This window comes from Oncorhynchus mykiss, chromosome 7, assembly GCF_013265735.2.
Source record: "Oncorhynchus mykiss isolate Arlee chromosome 7, USDA_OmykA_1.1, whole genome shotgun sequence".
In the NCBI taxonomy this organism is placed as follows: Eukaryota; Metazoa; Chordata; class Actinopteri; order Salmoniformes; family Salmonidae; genus Oncorhynchus; species Oncorhynchus mykiss.
In genome coordinates this window covers 46,993,054-47,009,254 of record NC_048571.1, presented here as the reverse complement: position 1 = coordinate 47,009,254, position 16,201 = coordinate 46,993,054, and the positions used below count along the sequence as shown (strand labels likewise).

The window sequence follows — 16,201 nt, the reverse complement described above, 5'->3', positions numbered from 1 at the left end:
AAGTTCTTCGTGGAGGTCCTAGGGGAAGATGTTTTCCCCTCTCCTCCGGAGCTAGACAGGGCCCACCACAGCCTCATTCAGAAGCCTCGTGCTGTCATTGTTTGCTTCCACCGTTACCAAACTAAGGACCTTGTGTTGTTGACTGCACTGGGGAGTAGAAAACTTGGAAAACTATGGCCGAAAAAGTTTGCCCTGAGTTGCCACCGACTAGCTGGGCTACAACACTGGCTAGTTTGGCTGAGACTGGCTTTGCTAGCAAACCACAAAACTTTTTGGAGACAAAGGTACGGGACCTTCAGTTCATTATTGTCTGTTTAAACTAATGGATGTAGGCCTTTCCCCGACTAAAAAAAATATTGGTCGTCCAGGAGTCATCTATTCTTTTGACCAATCGATTGGTCAAAATGTTTAAATGTGTATTTTTCCATATATGTTTTAATCAAATCAACTATATGCACTGAGCTTGTCTGATGCTTTAAGCACACTGTTTGATGAAATAATTAAGACACAAATGAATAAAGGTAGTCCGACCACAATTGATTTGATTGTGGCGGGCCGGGCTCAGACTTGCTGTGCTGTGTTAAACAAAATGAAAGCGAGTGACTGTGTGACAAGCACCCGTTATCTCTCCCTCCTCCCTGCTGCAGCGACCACCACTGTCCCTTTCTGTCGTTAGCTGTAATCGTTCTAATTGTGCGTTGTGACAATGTCAAGCACTAAGTTGTAATCGTTCCTATATTAAACACTTTTTATTTTGGCTAATCTACAGTGGTAAGAAAAGGTATGTGAACCCTTTGCAAATTACCTGGGCCCAGTCAGAGTCCTGACCTCATCCCGATTGAGATGCTGTGGCATGACCTCAAGAGAGCAGTTCACACCAGACATCCCAAGAATATTGCTGAACTGAAATAGTTTTGTAAAAAGGGATGGTCCAAAATTCCTCCTGACCATTGTGCAGGTTTGCAACTACAGAAAACATTTGGTTGAGGTTATTTCTGCCAAAGGAGGATCAACCAGTTATTGAATGCAAGGGTACACATACTTTTTACACCCCGCACTGTGAATGTTTACACGGTGTGTTCAATAAAGACATGATCATTATTTGTGTTATTAGTTTAAGCAGACTGTGTTTGTCTATAGTTGTGACGTTGATGAAGATCAGATCACATTTTATGACCAATTAATGCAGAAATCCAGGTATTTCCAAAGGGTTCACATACTTTTTCTTGCCACTGTACATCAGGTTTGATTGTTGTTGTTTTCCCCCTGTATTGGCCTGACTGACTATGACTATGTAGTTACATCCAATCGCTGTACCCACATGGCTAATAATACTCTTTCTTTTTGACAACACTCATTAATTGTGTGTTGTGATAATGCCATGTAAATCAGCTGATAATGATGCTGACCACCCCAAAAAATTCTGGACACTCACAACCTCACCTCACCAAACCTGTTGATTGATATTTTTGGCGTCACCCCAGAAGAGTTGTGTTTCCCAAAACTACAATGAGACACAATAATTGTTGCCGAATTGGAAGGAGACTGCCCCACCCTCTCATGTGTGGTGGTTGAGAGACATGATGTTCTTTCTAAAGTCGAAAAGATCTGCTACACCATTTGCGGGCCTGTAGATATGTTTCACAGAGCATAGCAGCCCCGAATCGCATCTCTTGATAAAACCACTGTTGTCGTTACAGAGGAGGATGGCTTGGGTACCCACACCTTGCATTATGGCCAAAGTCTAGGGCCCCTTTATCATCTATTCAGTAATTATTTATCTACTGACCTAATTATCTCTTAATTACTATTATTTAGTTATTTATTTATTGAACACATCCCCCCAATTGACTCTCTAATCATTATCTTTCTATCCATTTACCCTCCTGCCATCGCCAGGGGGGTACCTGGTGATGGCAGGAGGGAGGATGGGTGGTCTGTGGGTAGGGTGGAGGAAGGGTGGGCGTCAGGAAGGGTGGAGGGAGGGTGAACCGTGGGACTGAAGTGACAGCCAGGAAGGATCTTACTATCTTCCCGGTGGGTGGGAACTGGGGATGTGGGGTTGGGCTGGGATAGTGGGAAGGAAAGTTTTTGTTATGGTCATCCACAATTTTTTCTTATTTTTTCACACATTCTATGACTACATTTGACCATTTGTAACCTTAAAAAATGTCCCAAACTATGACAATATATACTCAAATGTTTCTCCTGATTGGTATCAATAAAACATTTTTAACACAAAGTAGTCTCCAGTTCTCAATTCCTGCCATCAGTCACCCATAGCTGATGCTAACTGGTGGAGATGGGGGTGGGGTGGCGGGGTAATTGGTCTCAGAAGACAACAGTCCCTTGGTTTCCTGGTTCCGCCCCGGTCAGCTGGCTGTATGCTACACTGACAATTTATACTGACTATTCCAACCCACAGAGTCAGAATCAACTTACATTGGTGGCAACTGTGAGGTCTGGCCCTGGCTGACTGACCTTGAGTGGCAGGCGGAGAACGCTCTACTACCTCATAAACACCAATATCACAAACATTACATCATGAAGTTACCAGAAACCAAACATGTTGCAAGGTGTCATGTGATTGCTCCTCGAACTTGGGCCAGGTAAGCAAAATATTGGATTTCTCATGAAGGTAAATGACCACAACAAATCATGTGAATATGTTCTTGGTATTTTTCCATTGGATGTCACGAAACCACGATGGAAAGGATTGGCTTATTAAAACAGTGAACCCAGTGGTATGTGCCCAGACTGCCCACTGCTCTTTCAATCCTAACAAAGCAAAATGCCTTCGGATTTTAGCATGAGAGATGAGATGACCATTCCACTGTGATCTATCTCGTGGGAAATAGGCACAGAATGGAAAAGGACACTGTCTGGACATAACTTAGGCATTGAAATTTTTTTTAAGTGTGCCAAAAACAAAATTGGCCATTAAATTGAGGATAGAGGAGGTGGCCATTTTTAGTAGTGGGAAATAAAAGGAGGCGTACACAGGGGACATGGCCTCAAGGTCCCTCAGAGTCACTGAGAGAGCCATGGGGACAAACTGGATGATCTGGACTGGACTGGGGACCTCTCCAGCCATTCTCCAGCCATGTGGCCGAGTGTAGATGATACTCACTGATCAAAGCTGAGACGCTGTTGAGCTTTGGGTCGTAGGAGCACTTTCCTTTCCCAGACTCCACTTTGCCCGGCTCCAAATGCCATATGTATTCCTGAAATAGAAAAATCATAAGAAAGAAGCGATGCATTCATAGTGCTCTTCATCATGTCACAGTAATTCCCTAGTGGAGGGGAAATGAGGCAGTGCAATATGTTTCCAGTAGGTCCTCTGGGGCCTATAAGGCATTGTGGTTTCAGAGGATGAAACATAGAATAATGAGAGTTCCTTCATACAGAAAAAAATTAAATTCAACTCTTCTAAATCCATCCATAGTGCACTAGAAGGACTGGGGGAATAATGCGTCAAAGGCTGTTCTGTCTGCACAGAAATGTCTCCTATGCCAAATGTCTCTCATCCCCTCTTGATTATAACTGTTTATGCACCCCTACTGCTGCTGACACCTGCAATCCTGCTCAGTGAAAACACTTCCTGAATGGAGGCTGGATGACTGATGCTCATGACTCCTGGTATCTCTATATGCAGCACTGAAAGGTGATTGGCAGGTATTTGGATTTGCGGGTGGGACCAGCCAATGGCATGCAATGACATAGCCTTGCCACAAGCCAGAACAAACCAAATCCCCCAAACCCTCGCTCTTCAATCGAGGAAGAAGGGGAGCAGAGACGAAGACATCTCTGTCCTTGTCCGTCAACAACCGAGCAGGAGAAAGTGAGGTGCTTGCCAAAGTTATTCTCCACTGGCTCCTACGTGCACCTTTATGAGACTCCCTCTCACCTTTGTTTAAAATCAACCGCACATGTAAATCTGAAGGTGTTGGCAGCTCCTTGCAAGAGATGCCAGATGTTGACATGCACCAAGTCACATGTGCCAAGGGATATTCTCTGAACATGTTTTTAAACCTTTATGAAAGATTTTACCCTACAGAGGATTAAGTGTTGCATGCAACACATTCAAAACATAAGGCTGAAAACATAATGGACCTGTCGTTCAAAGGGTTAAGAGTTCCTTCCTGTGCTGCGAGTGGTGGGAGAGCACAAACATTCAAGTAATGCTCAGCTATGTGGGTCTATTATTGCCTTTCTGCTTTAGTAGTTGGACACAGTCGGCTGGTGTTTGTCCTGAACCAACGGGGCTGCAGTGTGAGAGGGTCAGACATTAACCGTGTGAGACCTGTGAGAGGGGTTGGCCCGCATTCCTACAGAGGGAGGACGGGTGGGGGGGTAAAGGAATGGAGGGTGGGGCATTCTGTGCCCTCTAAGACAAGTGACAAGACAATGTGAGGAGGAGAGGAAAGTTACTAATGTATCTATCACAAATGAAACATGTATATTTGATTGTGTACTGTATCAACATGTTCTGTGACCTTGTGTAGCAAATCACAAAATGCTGGGCTTCCATCTCTCTCATGCATAAGAAGCAGGCAACGCAAATACTGACAAATCAGCTCAACAAACACACACAGAGAGAGAACGAGAAAGAGAGAGAGAGAGCTCAGAAAGTGAGGCTTACACAAAAATGGACAGATGAACAACGAGAGCAACGGATAACACAAACATGATGGATGAAACTTAAATTGGACAGGGTCTAGAGAAGGGATGCGTAGCCATGAGGAGATAAGCGATCCACTTCACTAGACACCCAACAGAGTGGGACAATTCAACTGATAAAGACAGAAATGCTTCAAGACACAGAATGAGCACAGACAGAACTGAGGGTTCGGGAGACATGCACAGCCCTCCCCTACAGGGAGACAGAGAGAGTGAGAGACAGAGGCATGGCATGTTGGCTGAGTCCCATAGTGGGTCTCCCCAGCCCATAAACGTAAGGCTCAGGGGCAGACAGGCAGGCAGGCAGACGTGCCCATGCTAGTGATGGGCACCTGACCCAGACCCACGTCCCACCTTTAGTCCCAGTGTTTCGGACACATCGTTTGGTTGGGCCGCGCGGCTAGCCCTCCCTCCGGTCTGGGGCATCTGCAGGTGCATGGCGGCCTAAAACAGGAGACAGCGACACATTCTAGATGTTACGCACCTGCAGTAGGTGGGACCTGACGTGAGCTCAGTAACTCTGTAAACTGGTCTGGGACTGATGTGACTACATGACTGTTTCAATAATGTCATTTGGAAAGCCTGTGGGTAAAATGTGTGGATATCGTATTCTCTACATTCTCTGTGCAAGGAATGCCTGTGTGGCTCAACTTCACCAGATGGTGTGAAAATCATCAATATTAGTTCTGTACCATGTGGTTGAGTCAATACAGTCTCTCACAGTATGGTACATACATTAAATCCTGGCCTGAGCCACCGCCAAGAACCAACATTTGGCTTTTAAGACAATCACAGCCCCGTGTAGGCTAATATATATCCTTTAGGTATTTAGAAAGGAAATTATCTACAACTGAGTGAATAGTACGTGTCTGAATAATGTCTGAAAAAGAAAGAATGATGGTATCTGGCAAGCTGATAACAATATATCTGGACGTCTTCAGTTACAAATGTCAAAGCAGGTTCCTGACGTGTGAGAATGAGTGTGTGTGTGTGTGTGTGTGTGTGTGTGTATACATCTACATGAGACAATGAGCACAGTAGATTTCTGGCAATGAGCAGCATTTCGCCTTCTCCTGGCTTCCTGTCTGGAAAAGCTGTGTGTATGGTGGTGTACCATTTCACATCTCTGCTCCCATACTTAACTCCAGACCAGCAGAGAGAGAGAGGGGGGACTCATGGGAAGAGTCTGACCTGTCTGTTTAATATGAAGGGGAAAATAAAAGCCATCTCATTAATGTACTATAACTAGAACATTCCACTGGCACCCCATAACGGGAGCTCTCAACTTCTCATATGGCGAGGACTGGAGGCTGAGGGAGCATAGCGGGAGCAGGCCAACTGAGAATCACACAGGGCTTCTAGAGCTATGAGTGGATGGACGGATGGATGGATGGATAGATGTAGGGATGGATGCCCTTTGTTAGTAACGGTCATATGGATCCACATGAAATAGCAGAGGGGTAAAGTACTCCATGGTGGTGATGCCTGGCTCTACGAAACTCAAGACCTCCATTTAAAGAGTGAGAATTAACATTCAGCGCCGTAACAGTAAAGGTGAGAAGTAACGCTGGGGACGACAGTTGTGAAGACTGAGACTCCAATGGCTGCTTAGGCCTGGGGCTGGAGATGAAGCAGTGGAGATCGGGGGGGGGGGGGTAGAGGATGGTGAAGGTAGGAATGAAGGTAGGATGGTGAGAGAAATGTAGAGAGAGAAAGAGAGATGTGGGGATGAAGAGAGAGAGAGAGAGAGAGAGAGAGAGAGAGAGAGAGAGGGGGAGAGAGGGAGGGAGGGAGGGAGGCTGTGAGATGGAGAGTAAATGTGGAGATGATCTCTACAGCTCAGAGGCGACTTTTCACTTGGCTGGTGATTTTAATCCAGGGAAACTGAAATCCGTTTTACCAAATTTTTACCAGCATGTCTCCTGTGCAAAGAAACGCATACAAGGCCCTCCCTCGCCCTCCCTTTGGCAAATCAGACCATAACTATATACTGCGTCCTGCTTACATGCAAAAACTCTTAACAGGAAGTACCAGTGACGTGCTCAATATGGAAATGGTCTGATGAAGCGGATGCTAAACTACAGGACTGTTTCAGGAGCACAGACTTAGAATATGTTCCGGGATTCATCTGATAACATTGAGGAGTTTACCACATCAGTCACTGGCTTCATTAATAAGTGCATTGACGAGGTCGTCCCCACAGTGACTGTACATATCCCAACCAGAAGCCATGGATTACAGCAGTGGTTCCCAAACTAGAGATCGCGACCCAATGTGGTCTCACCTGATATGAAAATGGGGTCATGGGTGAATTTCCAAAATCTACCCCCAAAAAACACATATATATTATAATATTGTCTTTGTATCTAAAAATCATTGTAATGTGGCTAACCTTAAAAATCTAAATCATTCAAATCTAAAAGACTAAATTCAATCAGAGAGCGCCCTTATATCATGGGAAATGTCACACCCTGATCTGTTTCACCTGTCCTTGTGATTGTCTCCACCCCCTCCAGGTGTCGCTTATTTTCCCTGGTGTATTTATCCCTGTGTTTCCTGTCTCTCTGTGCCAGTTTGTCTTGTATGTTCAAGTCAACCAGCGTGTTTTCCCATGCGCCTGCTTTTCTATTCTCTTCTACTAGTCCTCCCGGTTTTGACCTTTGCCTGTTTTTCTGGACTCCATTCCCACCTGCCTGACCATTCTGCCTGCCATTCTGTATCTCTAGAACTCTGAACTGGTTTTGACCTTTTGCCTGTCTTCGACCATTCTCTTGCCTACCCCTTTTGGATTGTTAATAAACATCTTGGACTCTAACCATCTGCCTCCTGTGTCTGCATCTGGGTATCACCTTGTGCCTTTATAGGAAAAGGCCACACTTGTTGCACTTGAATCATTCCCATGGTGAATGGCTAGGCCAGCTACGCTATGAAGCCAAACACTATTGCAGAGACTTTGATATTACCGGACGCAATTGATATGGTGAAAACCATGTGTGCGGAGGCAGAGGCACAGAAACTCACATCAATATCATTCTGAGAACACTGTTAAACACAGAATTTATGCTATTGCAATCCAGAGGAAACTGACTGAACAACTCAAACTCCCCAGAAACTCCCCAGTTAGCTGTGAGGGCCGAGATGCCCATGCATTTGTATTTGTGTTTACTATGGATCTCCATTAGCTGCTGCCAAAGAGGCACCTGCTCTTCCTGGGGCCCATCAAAATTAAGGCAGTTTATACAATTTTAAAAACATTACAATACATTCCTAGATTGCACAACACACTGTGTGCCCTCAGGCCCCTACTCCACCACTACCACATATCTACATTACTAATTGTGTGTGTGTGTGTGTGTGTGTGTGTGTGTGTGTGTGTGTGTGTGTGTGTGTGTGTGTGTGTGTGTGTGTGTGTGTGTGTGTGTGTGTGTGTGTGTGTGTGTGTGTGCCAATGTCTGTGTTGCTTCACAGTCCCCGCTGTTCCATAAGGTGTTTTTTATCAATTTTTTTTATCTAACTTTGCCGCTTGCGTCAGTTACTTGATGTGGAATATAGTTCCATGTAGTCAGGGCTCTATGTAGTACTGTGCTCCTCCCATAGGCTGTTTCTGGACTTGGGGACTGTGAAGAGACCTCTGGTGGCATGTCTTGTGGGGTAGGCATTAGAGGTCGACCTCTAGTATGCATGGGTGTCCGAGCTGTGTGCCAGTAGTTTAGACAGACAGCTCGGTGCATTCAACATGTCAATACCTCTCATAAATAAAAGTAGTGATGAAGTCCAATCTATTCCTCCACTATAAACCAGAAGAGAATGACATGCATATTATTAATATTAGCTCTCTGTGTACATCCAAGGGCCAGCTGTGCTGCCCTGTTCTGAGCCAATTGCAATTTTCCTAATCCTTTTTTTGTGGCACCTGACCACACAACTGAACAGAAGTCAAGGTGCGACAAAACTAGGGCCTGTAGGACCTGCCTTGTTGATAGTGTTGTTAAGAAGACAGAGCATTGCTTTATTATAGACAGACTTCTCCCCATCTTAGCTACTACTGCATCAATATGTTTTGACCATAACTGTTTACAATCTAGGGTCACTCCAAGCAGTTTAGTCATCTCAACTTGCTCAATTTCCACATTATTTATTACAAGATTTAGTTGAGGTTTAGGGTTTAGTGAGTGTTTTGTTCCAAATACAATGCTTTTAGTTTTCTAAATATTTAGGGAAACTTATTACTTGCCACCCAATCTGAAACTAACTGCAGCTCTTTGTGTGTTACAGTCATTTCAGTCACTGTTGTAGCTGACATGAATAGTGTTGAGTCATCCACATACATAGACAAACTGGCTTTACTCAAAGTTAGTGGTATGTTGTTAGTAAAAATGGAAAAAAGCAATGGGCCTAAACAGCTACCTAGGGGAATTCCTGGTTCTAACTGGATTATATTTGAGAGGCTTCTATTAAAGAACACCCTCTGTGTTCTGTTAGACAAATAACTCTTTATCCACAAGTTTTTCCAGAAGCAGACTATGATCGATAATTTCAAAAGCTGCACTGAAGTCTAACAAGACATCCCCCACAATCCTTTTATCCTCAATTTCTCTCCGCCAACCATTAGTTATTTGTGTATGTGCTGTGCCTGTTGAGTGTCCTTCCCTATAAGCATGCTGAAATTCTGTTGTTAATTTGTTTACTGTGAAATAGCATTGTATCTGCTCAAACACAGAAGTTTACTAAGGTTTGGTAACAGGCTGACTGGTCAGCTATTTGAGCCAGTAAAGGGGGATTTACTATTCTTGGGTAGCAGAAGGACTTTAGCTTCCCTCCAGGCCTGAGGGCACATGCTCTCTAGTAGGTTTAAATTGAAGATGTGGCAAACAGGAGTGGAAAAATCATCTGCTATTATCTTCAGTAATTTTCCATCCAGATTGTCAGACCCCGGTGGCATTGAGTTTTAGATATATAAGTCGGGGGATGCTATTCACGAAGACATATAGTTCTGTCTCACGATTCCCGAGCATTAAATGGCACGGGATGTTCAGTGTGCTATGTTGACGAAAAACAGATTCTATGGGATCGAATGGTGGGCTTTTACACAGATGTGGCTCCATCTACGGTGGGATGGTGGGCAGGCCTCTGCACTCTAGTTATGAATATGTATGTCTTCCTCTGACCAATGGATGCATTGTATGATACACAGAGAGCAACTTGTGGCAAAAGATCTGAGCACAGAACTAGGAAATATACTGTAGCAGATAACTTAAATTGTAACCTACATCAAACCACACTCACTGTGCTCACACCAGTTTGCAAAACTATGTGGAGATGTGGGATCAGAGAATGACAACGATCTAGTTCATACCAAGGCTTGGTGGTTATCGAGGGCGAGTGTTTGAAAGATGTTTCGCGTTGAGAGAGGAACTGTTATTCACAATATACAGTTGAAGTCGGGAAGTTTACATACACTTGGGTTGGAGTCATTAAAACTCGTTTTCAACCACTCCACCATTTTTTTGTTAAAACAAACTATAGTTTTGGCAAGTCGGTTAGGACATCTACTTTGTGCATGACACAAGTAATTTTTATACTTTATACTTCCCTGTATCACAATTCCAGTGGGTCAGAAGTTTACATACACTAAGTTGACTGTGCCTTTAAACAGCTTTCCAGAAATTCCAGAAAATTAAGTCACGGCTCTAGAAGCTTCTGAAAGGCTAATTGATATCACTTGAGTTAATTGGAGGTGTACCTGTGGATGTATTTCAAGGCCTCTTTGCTTGACCACGTGGGAAAATCAAAAGAAATCAGCCTGATTTTGTAGACCTCCACAAGTCTTGTTCATCTTTCGGAGCAATTTCAGGAAGGAGATGCGTTCTGTCTCCTAGAGATGAACGTACTCTGGTGCGAAAAGTTCAAATCAATCCCAGAACAACAGCAAAGGACCTTGTGAACATGCTGGAGAACACAAGTACAAAAGTATCTATATCCACAATAAAATGAGTCCTATATCAACATAACCTGAAAGGCTGCTCAGAAAGGAAGAAGCCACTGCTCCAAAACCGCCATAAAAAAGCCAGACTACGGTTTGCAACTGTACATGGGGACAAAGATCATACTTTTGGATGAATGTCCTCTGGTCTGATGAAACAAAAATAGAACTGTTTGGCCATAATGACAATTGTTATGTTTGGAGGAAAAGGGGGAGGCTTGCAAGTCAAAGAACACCATCCCAACCGTGAAGCGTGGGGGTGGCAGCATCATGTTGTGGGAGTGCTTTGCTGCAAGAGGGACTGGTGCAATTCACAAAATAAATGGCATCATGAGGTAGGAAAATTATGTGGACATACTGAAGCAACATCTCAAGACATCAGTCAGGAAGTGAAAGCTTGGGTCTTCCAAATGGACAATGACCCCAAGCACACTTCCAAAGTTGTGGCAAAATGGCTTAAGGACAGCAAAGTCAAGGTAGTGGAGTGGCCATCACAAAGCCCTGACCTCAATCCTATAGAAAATGTGTGGGCAGATTGAGTGTATGTAAACTTCTGAACCACTGGGAACGTGATGAAAGAAATACAAGCTGAAATACATCACTCTCTCTACTATTATTGTGACATGTCACATTCTTAAAATAAAGTGGTGATCCTAACTGACCTAAAACAGGGAATTTGTACTCGGATTAAATGTCAGGAATTGTGAAAAACTGAGTTTAAATGTATTTGGCTGAGGTCTATGTAAACTTCCGACGTCAACTGTTTTCCTCGTGTCACTATTTCAATTTTGTATGACATTTTGATCTTTAACTCTGCATTGTTGGAAAAGGGCCCATAAGTCAGCATTTCACAGTCTACACCTGCTGTTTACACAGCATGTGATGAATATACACTTGATTTGATTTTACAGACAGAGCCTTATGCTCCCTCACCTCTTCATTATATGAACACAGACTCAATGTATTCAATAAGGTGTGGAGCTCTAACCTGTGGTTTGCGTCCACGGTTGACGTAGGTGCAGATGGGGTTGTAGGCCCCAGTACCACAGACATACAAGTGGGTCCTGTTCCATGGCTCAATCAGACGGATGAAGTTCCCACACTCGCCCTGCATGGGAACAAACATAGACAGACATGAATGGATTATCAACATGTATGATAATACCTATATACAAAATAAAGCATATTACAAGAGGCAATTATCTTTAACATCAATGGACATGTCAATATATTAACATGCCAGTGTGCCAGTATAATGCCAGTATAATCTATTTATCCACACCCTACACTGGCAGATGGGGAAGAGTGAGACTAGTTGGTGCCAGTCCTGCCCTGTCTGTTTGTCCAGACAGAGCGGAACCAGGATTTTACAGGGCCAAATTAAATCCCCATAGGTATATGGGGCGGCAGGTAGCCTAGTGTTTAGAGCATTGGACTAGTAACCGAAAGGTTGCAAGATCAAATCCCTGAGCTGACAAGGTAAAAATCTGTCATTCTTCCCCTGAACAAGGTAGTTAACCCATTGTTCCTAGGCTGTCATTGAAAATTAGAATGTGTTCTTAACTGACTTGCCTAATTAAATAAAGGAAAAGAATATGCCCTTCAACTGGGCTTCATAATAGCGCTTGATGGTTTTTGCGACTGCGCTTGAAGAAACTTTCTAAGTTCTTGAAATGTTCCGTACTGACTGACCTTCATGTCTTAAAATGTCAAGCCCTGACCTTAAATATCTCTGTTTTTCTATATATTTTGGTTAGGTCAGGGTGTGACTAGGGTGGGTACTCTAGTTTTTGTATGTCTAGGGTTTTTGTATGTCTAGGGGGTTTTGTATATCTATGTTGGCCTGATATGGTTCCCAATCAGAGACAGCTGTTTATCGTGGTCTCTGATTGGGGATCATATTTAGGTAGCCATCTCCTCATTTGTGTTGTGGGATCTTGCCTATGTATAATTGCCTTGGTGTTCAAGTTTCGTTTGTTGTTTTGTTAGGCGAGTTTCCGTTTATTAAAATTATGTGGAACTCTATTCACGCTGCACCTTGGTCTCATCATTATGACAAACGTGACATAAAGTAATGATGCACTGTCGTTTTTCTTTGCTTATTTGAGCTATTCTTGCCTTAATATGGACTTGGTCTTTTACCAAATAAAGCTGTCTTCTGTATACCACCCCTACCTCGTCACAACACAACTGATTGTATCAAACGCATTAAGAACGAAAGAAATCCCCAAAATATATTTTTTTAAAGGTACACCTGTTAATTTAAATGCATTACAGGTGACTACCTCATGAAGCTGGTTGAGAGAATGCCAAGAGTGTGCAAAGCTGTCGTCAAGGCAAAGGGTGGCTACTTTGAAGAATATCAAATTAAAAAATAACACTTTTTTGGTTACTACATGATTCCATATGTGTTATTTCATAGTTTTGATGTCTTCACTATTATTCTACAATTTAGAAATGAGTAGGTGTTGTCCAAACTTTTGACCGGAAATGTATATGTATATATATATATATATATATATATATATATGTATATATATATATACACACACATATATATATATATACACACTTTATAGATAGATAAATATAGAAAATACATTACTACATATTACAGGTGGCACAAGTCACCTGATCTGAAACATAAATCCTGAATTAGTTGTGTGGAGATCGAGAGTCAACAGAAATACTTACATTGGTGTCCTTCCCACTTAGAACACACTCAGTCTTCCTCTGCTGAGAGACAGGCCAGTGGAGCTGAAGGCAGGGGGGGAACAAAGGTCATTTAATAGCAATAACCCAACACATCGCACAACCCGTTCAACATCACTGGACTTTATAGATGTGGGGCTAAACCTGCCACAGGGTACTATTAGCCCCCTTGGAATGGTCATATCCAGATTTTGTTTTTATAGTGTTTTACAACCCCTGTCTCCAGAAAATAGTGCAGTCCAATACAAACTGTAGGCGAGCTAATCAAAATGTCAGACACAGGGCAGCGAAATGAGACATATGACCCTCGGGAGCCGTTTTTGAGAGCTGAGGCAAAGGGTTAGCCTCACCCCGGATCATAGAGCTCTGGAGATGAGAGAGGGGAGAGGGGGGAGGAGAGGTGAGGGGAGAAGAGGTGAGAGTAGGTAAGGGAAGGTGAAGAGATACAGGGTTAGTGACTGTAAGGTCTTACAATGAGCGGCTCCTTGTTGATGTCATGCAGGTCCAGGGACAGGATGTAGTCCTTACTGCCAACGTACATGCGGTCGTGGTCCTCGTCCATACGCAGGATACGGTAGTCAGACGTGTTGAGCAGGTAGGCAAAGTGTTGGGCAGTGCCGGTGGACCTCAGCTCTGCAGAGAGGAGAGGGGGAACAAGAGAGCAAAATATCCATTAGGGAAAGACAGCTGCTGTACACAAACAGATTAACACACACATGCAGGCTCAACTGAGACATTCCACCCCTGTCCTGCATACCCATGTGGGGTTATGAGATGTGTTTTTTATCAACACTGTTGAAACCCAATACAGTCGGTCAGTGACAAGTGCTAGAGAGCGTCTCATTGTGTTGCCATCTCAATACTCTCTTTCCTCCATATCTCTGTTAAATACCGACATGGACATCTGCCAAGGATGCTTTTCTCTGGTCATCAGAAGGTCTGAGTGGGTCTTCTGCGGCTACATTAAGAATGCAGTTGACAGACATTCCTGTGTCAAGAGTAACAGGACCCTTCCTATAGACCCTTCCCTGTGAGACTTGAGTGTTTGTTTGATACGTTCTCCACGGTTCAGCAGCCATGTACAGACAGGGCAATGCTGTTTGAGAGGCCCACTGTCTCTCCGCTGCTCGGGCCCGACACCAAAGACAAACAATCAATGGGACCCTACAGTGTAGGGCTTTGCAGGGTGGCAATCATGTACTGCTGCTTGACAAACATTGCGGTTTTACTCAATAAGCTTCTACTGAACTCATTTAGGAGTCCACCAAAAACAACATCTCCACAATGCCACAACTATGGTAATTTTAGTGGTTAAATTGTGGTCAGGGAAAAATAGTAGATGACTGATAGGAAGGATGTAGATCTAATTTTACTGTTTACATACTATATATCAGAACTAAGGTATGTCTGCACATAATCAGAGGATCAACTTAAAATAAAATGGTCCTGTTGTATCACAGCTTCAAATGGTCCTGTTGTATCACAGCTTCAAATGGTCCTGTTGTATCACAGCTTCAAATGGTCCTGTTGTATCACAGCTTCAAATGGTCCTGTTGTATCACAGCTTCAAATGGTCCTGTTGTATCACAGCTTCAAATGGTCCTGTTGTATCACAGCTTCAAATGGTCCTGTTGTATCACAGCTTCAAATGGTCCTGTTGTATCACAGCTTCAAATGGTCCTGTTGTATCACAGCTTCAAATGGTCCTGTTGTATCACAGCTTCAAATGGCCCTGTTGTATCCCAGCTTCAAATGGTCCTGTTGTATCACAGCTTCAAATGGTCCTGTTGTAGCTTCAAAGTCAAAACCTGCACAACATAGTTTCAAATAACAAATCCTTCTGATATAGCAAAAGGGTAAAAAATAAGTTCATTAATATCCATGTTTATGCAGGACCTGTTTCTAAACTGGTCACCCTACTCTGGGGAAAAACATGCCTCCATAAAGCCAAAGAAGGTGTGTGCTGGTTTATATTCAATCCCTGTTTGAACAGGGTGAAAAATACATTCCTATCTGGTTGTCTGACTGTCTCTCAGGAAGTTATCTGAATACCAAGACAAGACGAAAGCCATCCCCATGTCCCCCATCAAACCACAGGACCTTAAAATAAACTCCATCCACAGACGTTTCTCAACATACTTACCATGGAATCTGATAGTACCAGTCTTCCATACCGTATCTAAATTTAACTCTGGGTTACGTCAATAATCAACGATTCATAGCATTCGATTTGCTATATTTGTACAGTTTGATTTAATAAGAGTGTCTGCCAAGGGTCTGTTTATAGGTCATCTGTGTGATTGACAGCTGTCGAGGCCCTATGCATAAGAGCTGCGACATGTGGTCTCACCCCGTGATTATTTGTGTTTGAGAGTTGGGTTGAATGATGAGTCCCCAAACTACACCCCTCTGTATATCATTGGCTGTGTGCTACTGGATGTGAAGTTTAACACACATGCACATACACGCTTGCACATGTACACACACACACACTTGCTTGCAGACACAAACAGACAGACAGACAGACAGACAGAGACAGACAGAGACAGACAGAGACAGACAGAGACAGACAGAGACAGACAGAGACAGACAGAGACAGACAGACAGACAGACAGACAGACAGACAGACAGACAGACAGACACACTCCAAGGGCCAGTTTAAGCCCTTTCTGAACCAGTTTGTCAGCAACTCCTCAGCGTATGTTTGTTTTCAGAGAGTAGCTGAATGTAACCATCTGTTTGGTGAGGAGGGAGTCAAAGCACTACAGAGCAACAATAGACTCTATAGAGTCCGTATCCAGCTCCAAAACATATGTAATCGAAGCC

The 16,201-nt window shown here is 43.4% G+C and overlaps 1 protein-coding gene across 4 annotated transcripts in view; it reads right to left on the bottom strand.

Moving 5' to 3' along the window:
• The window catches only part of sema3fb (sema domain, immunoglobulin domain (Ig), short basic domain, secreted, (semaphorin) 3Fb), a 93,262-nt gene that overhangs the window by 20,295 nt on the left and 56,766 nt on the right, over window positions 1-16,201 (bottom strand). For 2 of the 4 annotated variants that reach the window (XM_021609471.2, XM_021609472.2), the window contains exons 3-7: window positions 13,848-14,008; window positions 13,358-13,420; window positions 11,652-11,771; window positions 5,035-5,124; window positions 3,131-3,224 (exon numbers count right to left, since the gene is read on the bottom strand). In XM_021609471.2, coding sequence (XP_021465146.2) covers window positions 3,131-3,224; window positions 5,035-5,124; window positions 11,652-11,771; window positions 13,358-13,420; window positions 13,848-14,008 — 528 coding nt within the window. The remainder of the gene's footprint in view (window positions 1-3,130; window positions 3,225-5,034; window positions 5,125-11,651; window positions 11,772-13,357; window positions 13,421-13,847; window positions 14,009-16,201) is intronic. The other 2 variants (XM_021609474.2, XM_021609475.2) reach the window with 1 other exon arrangement.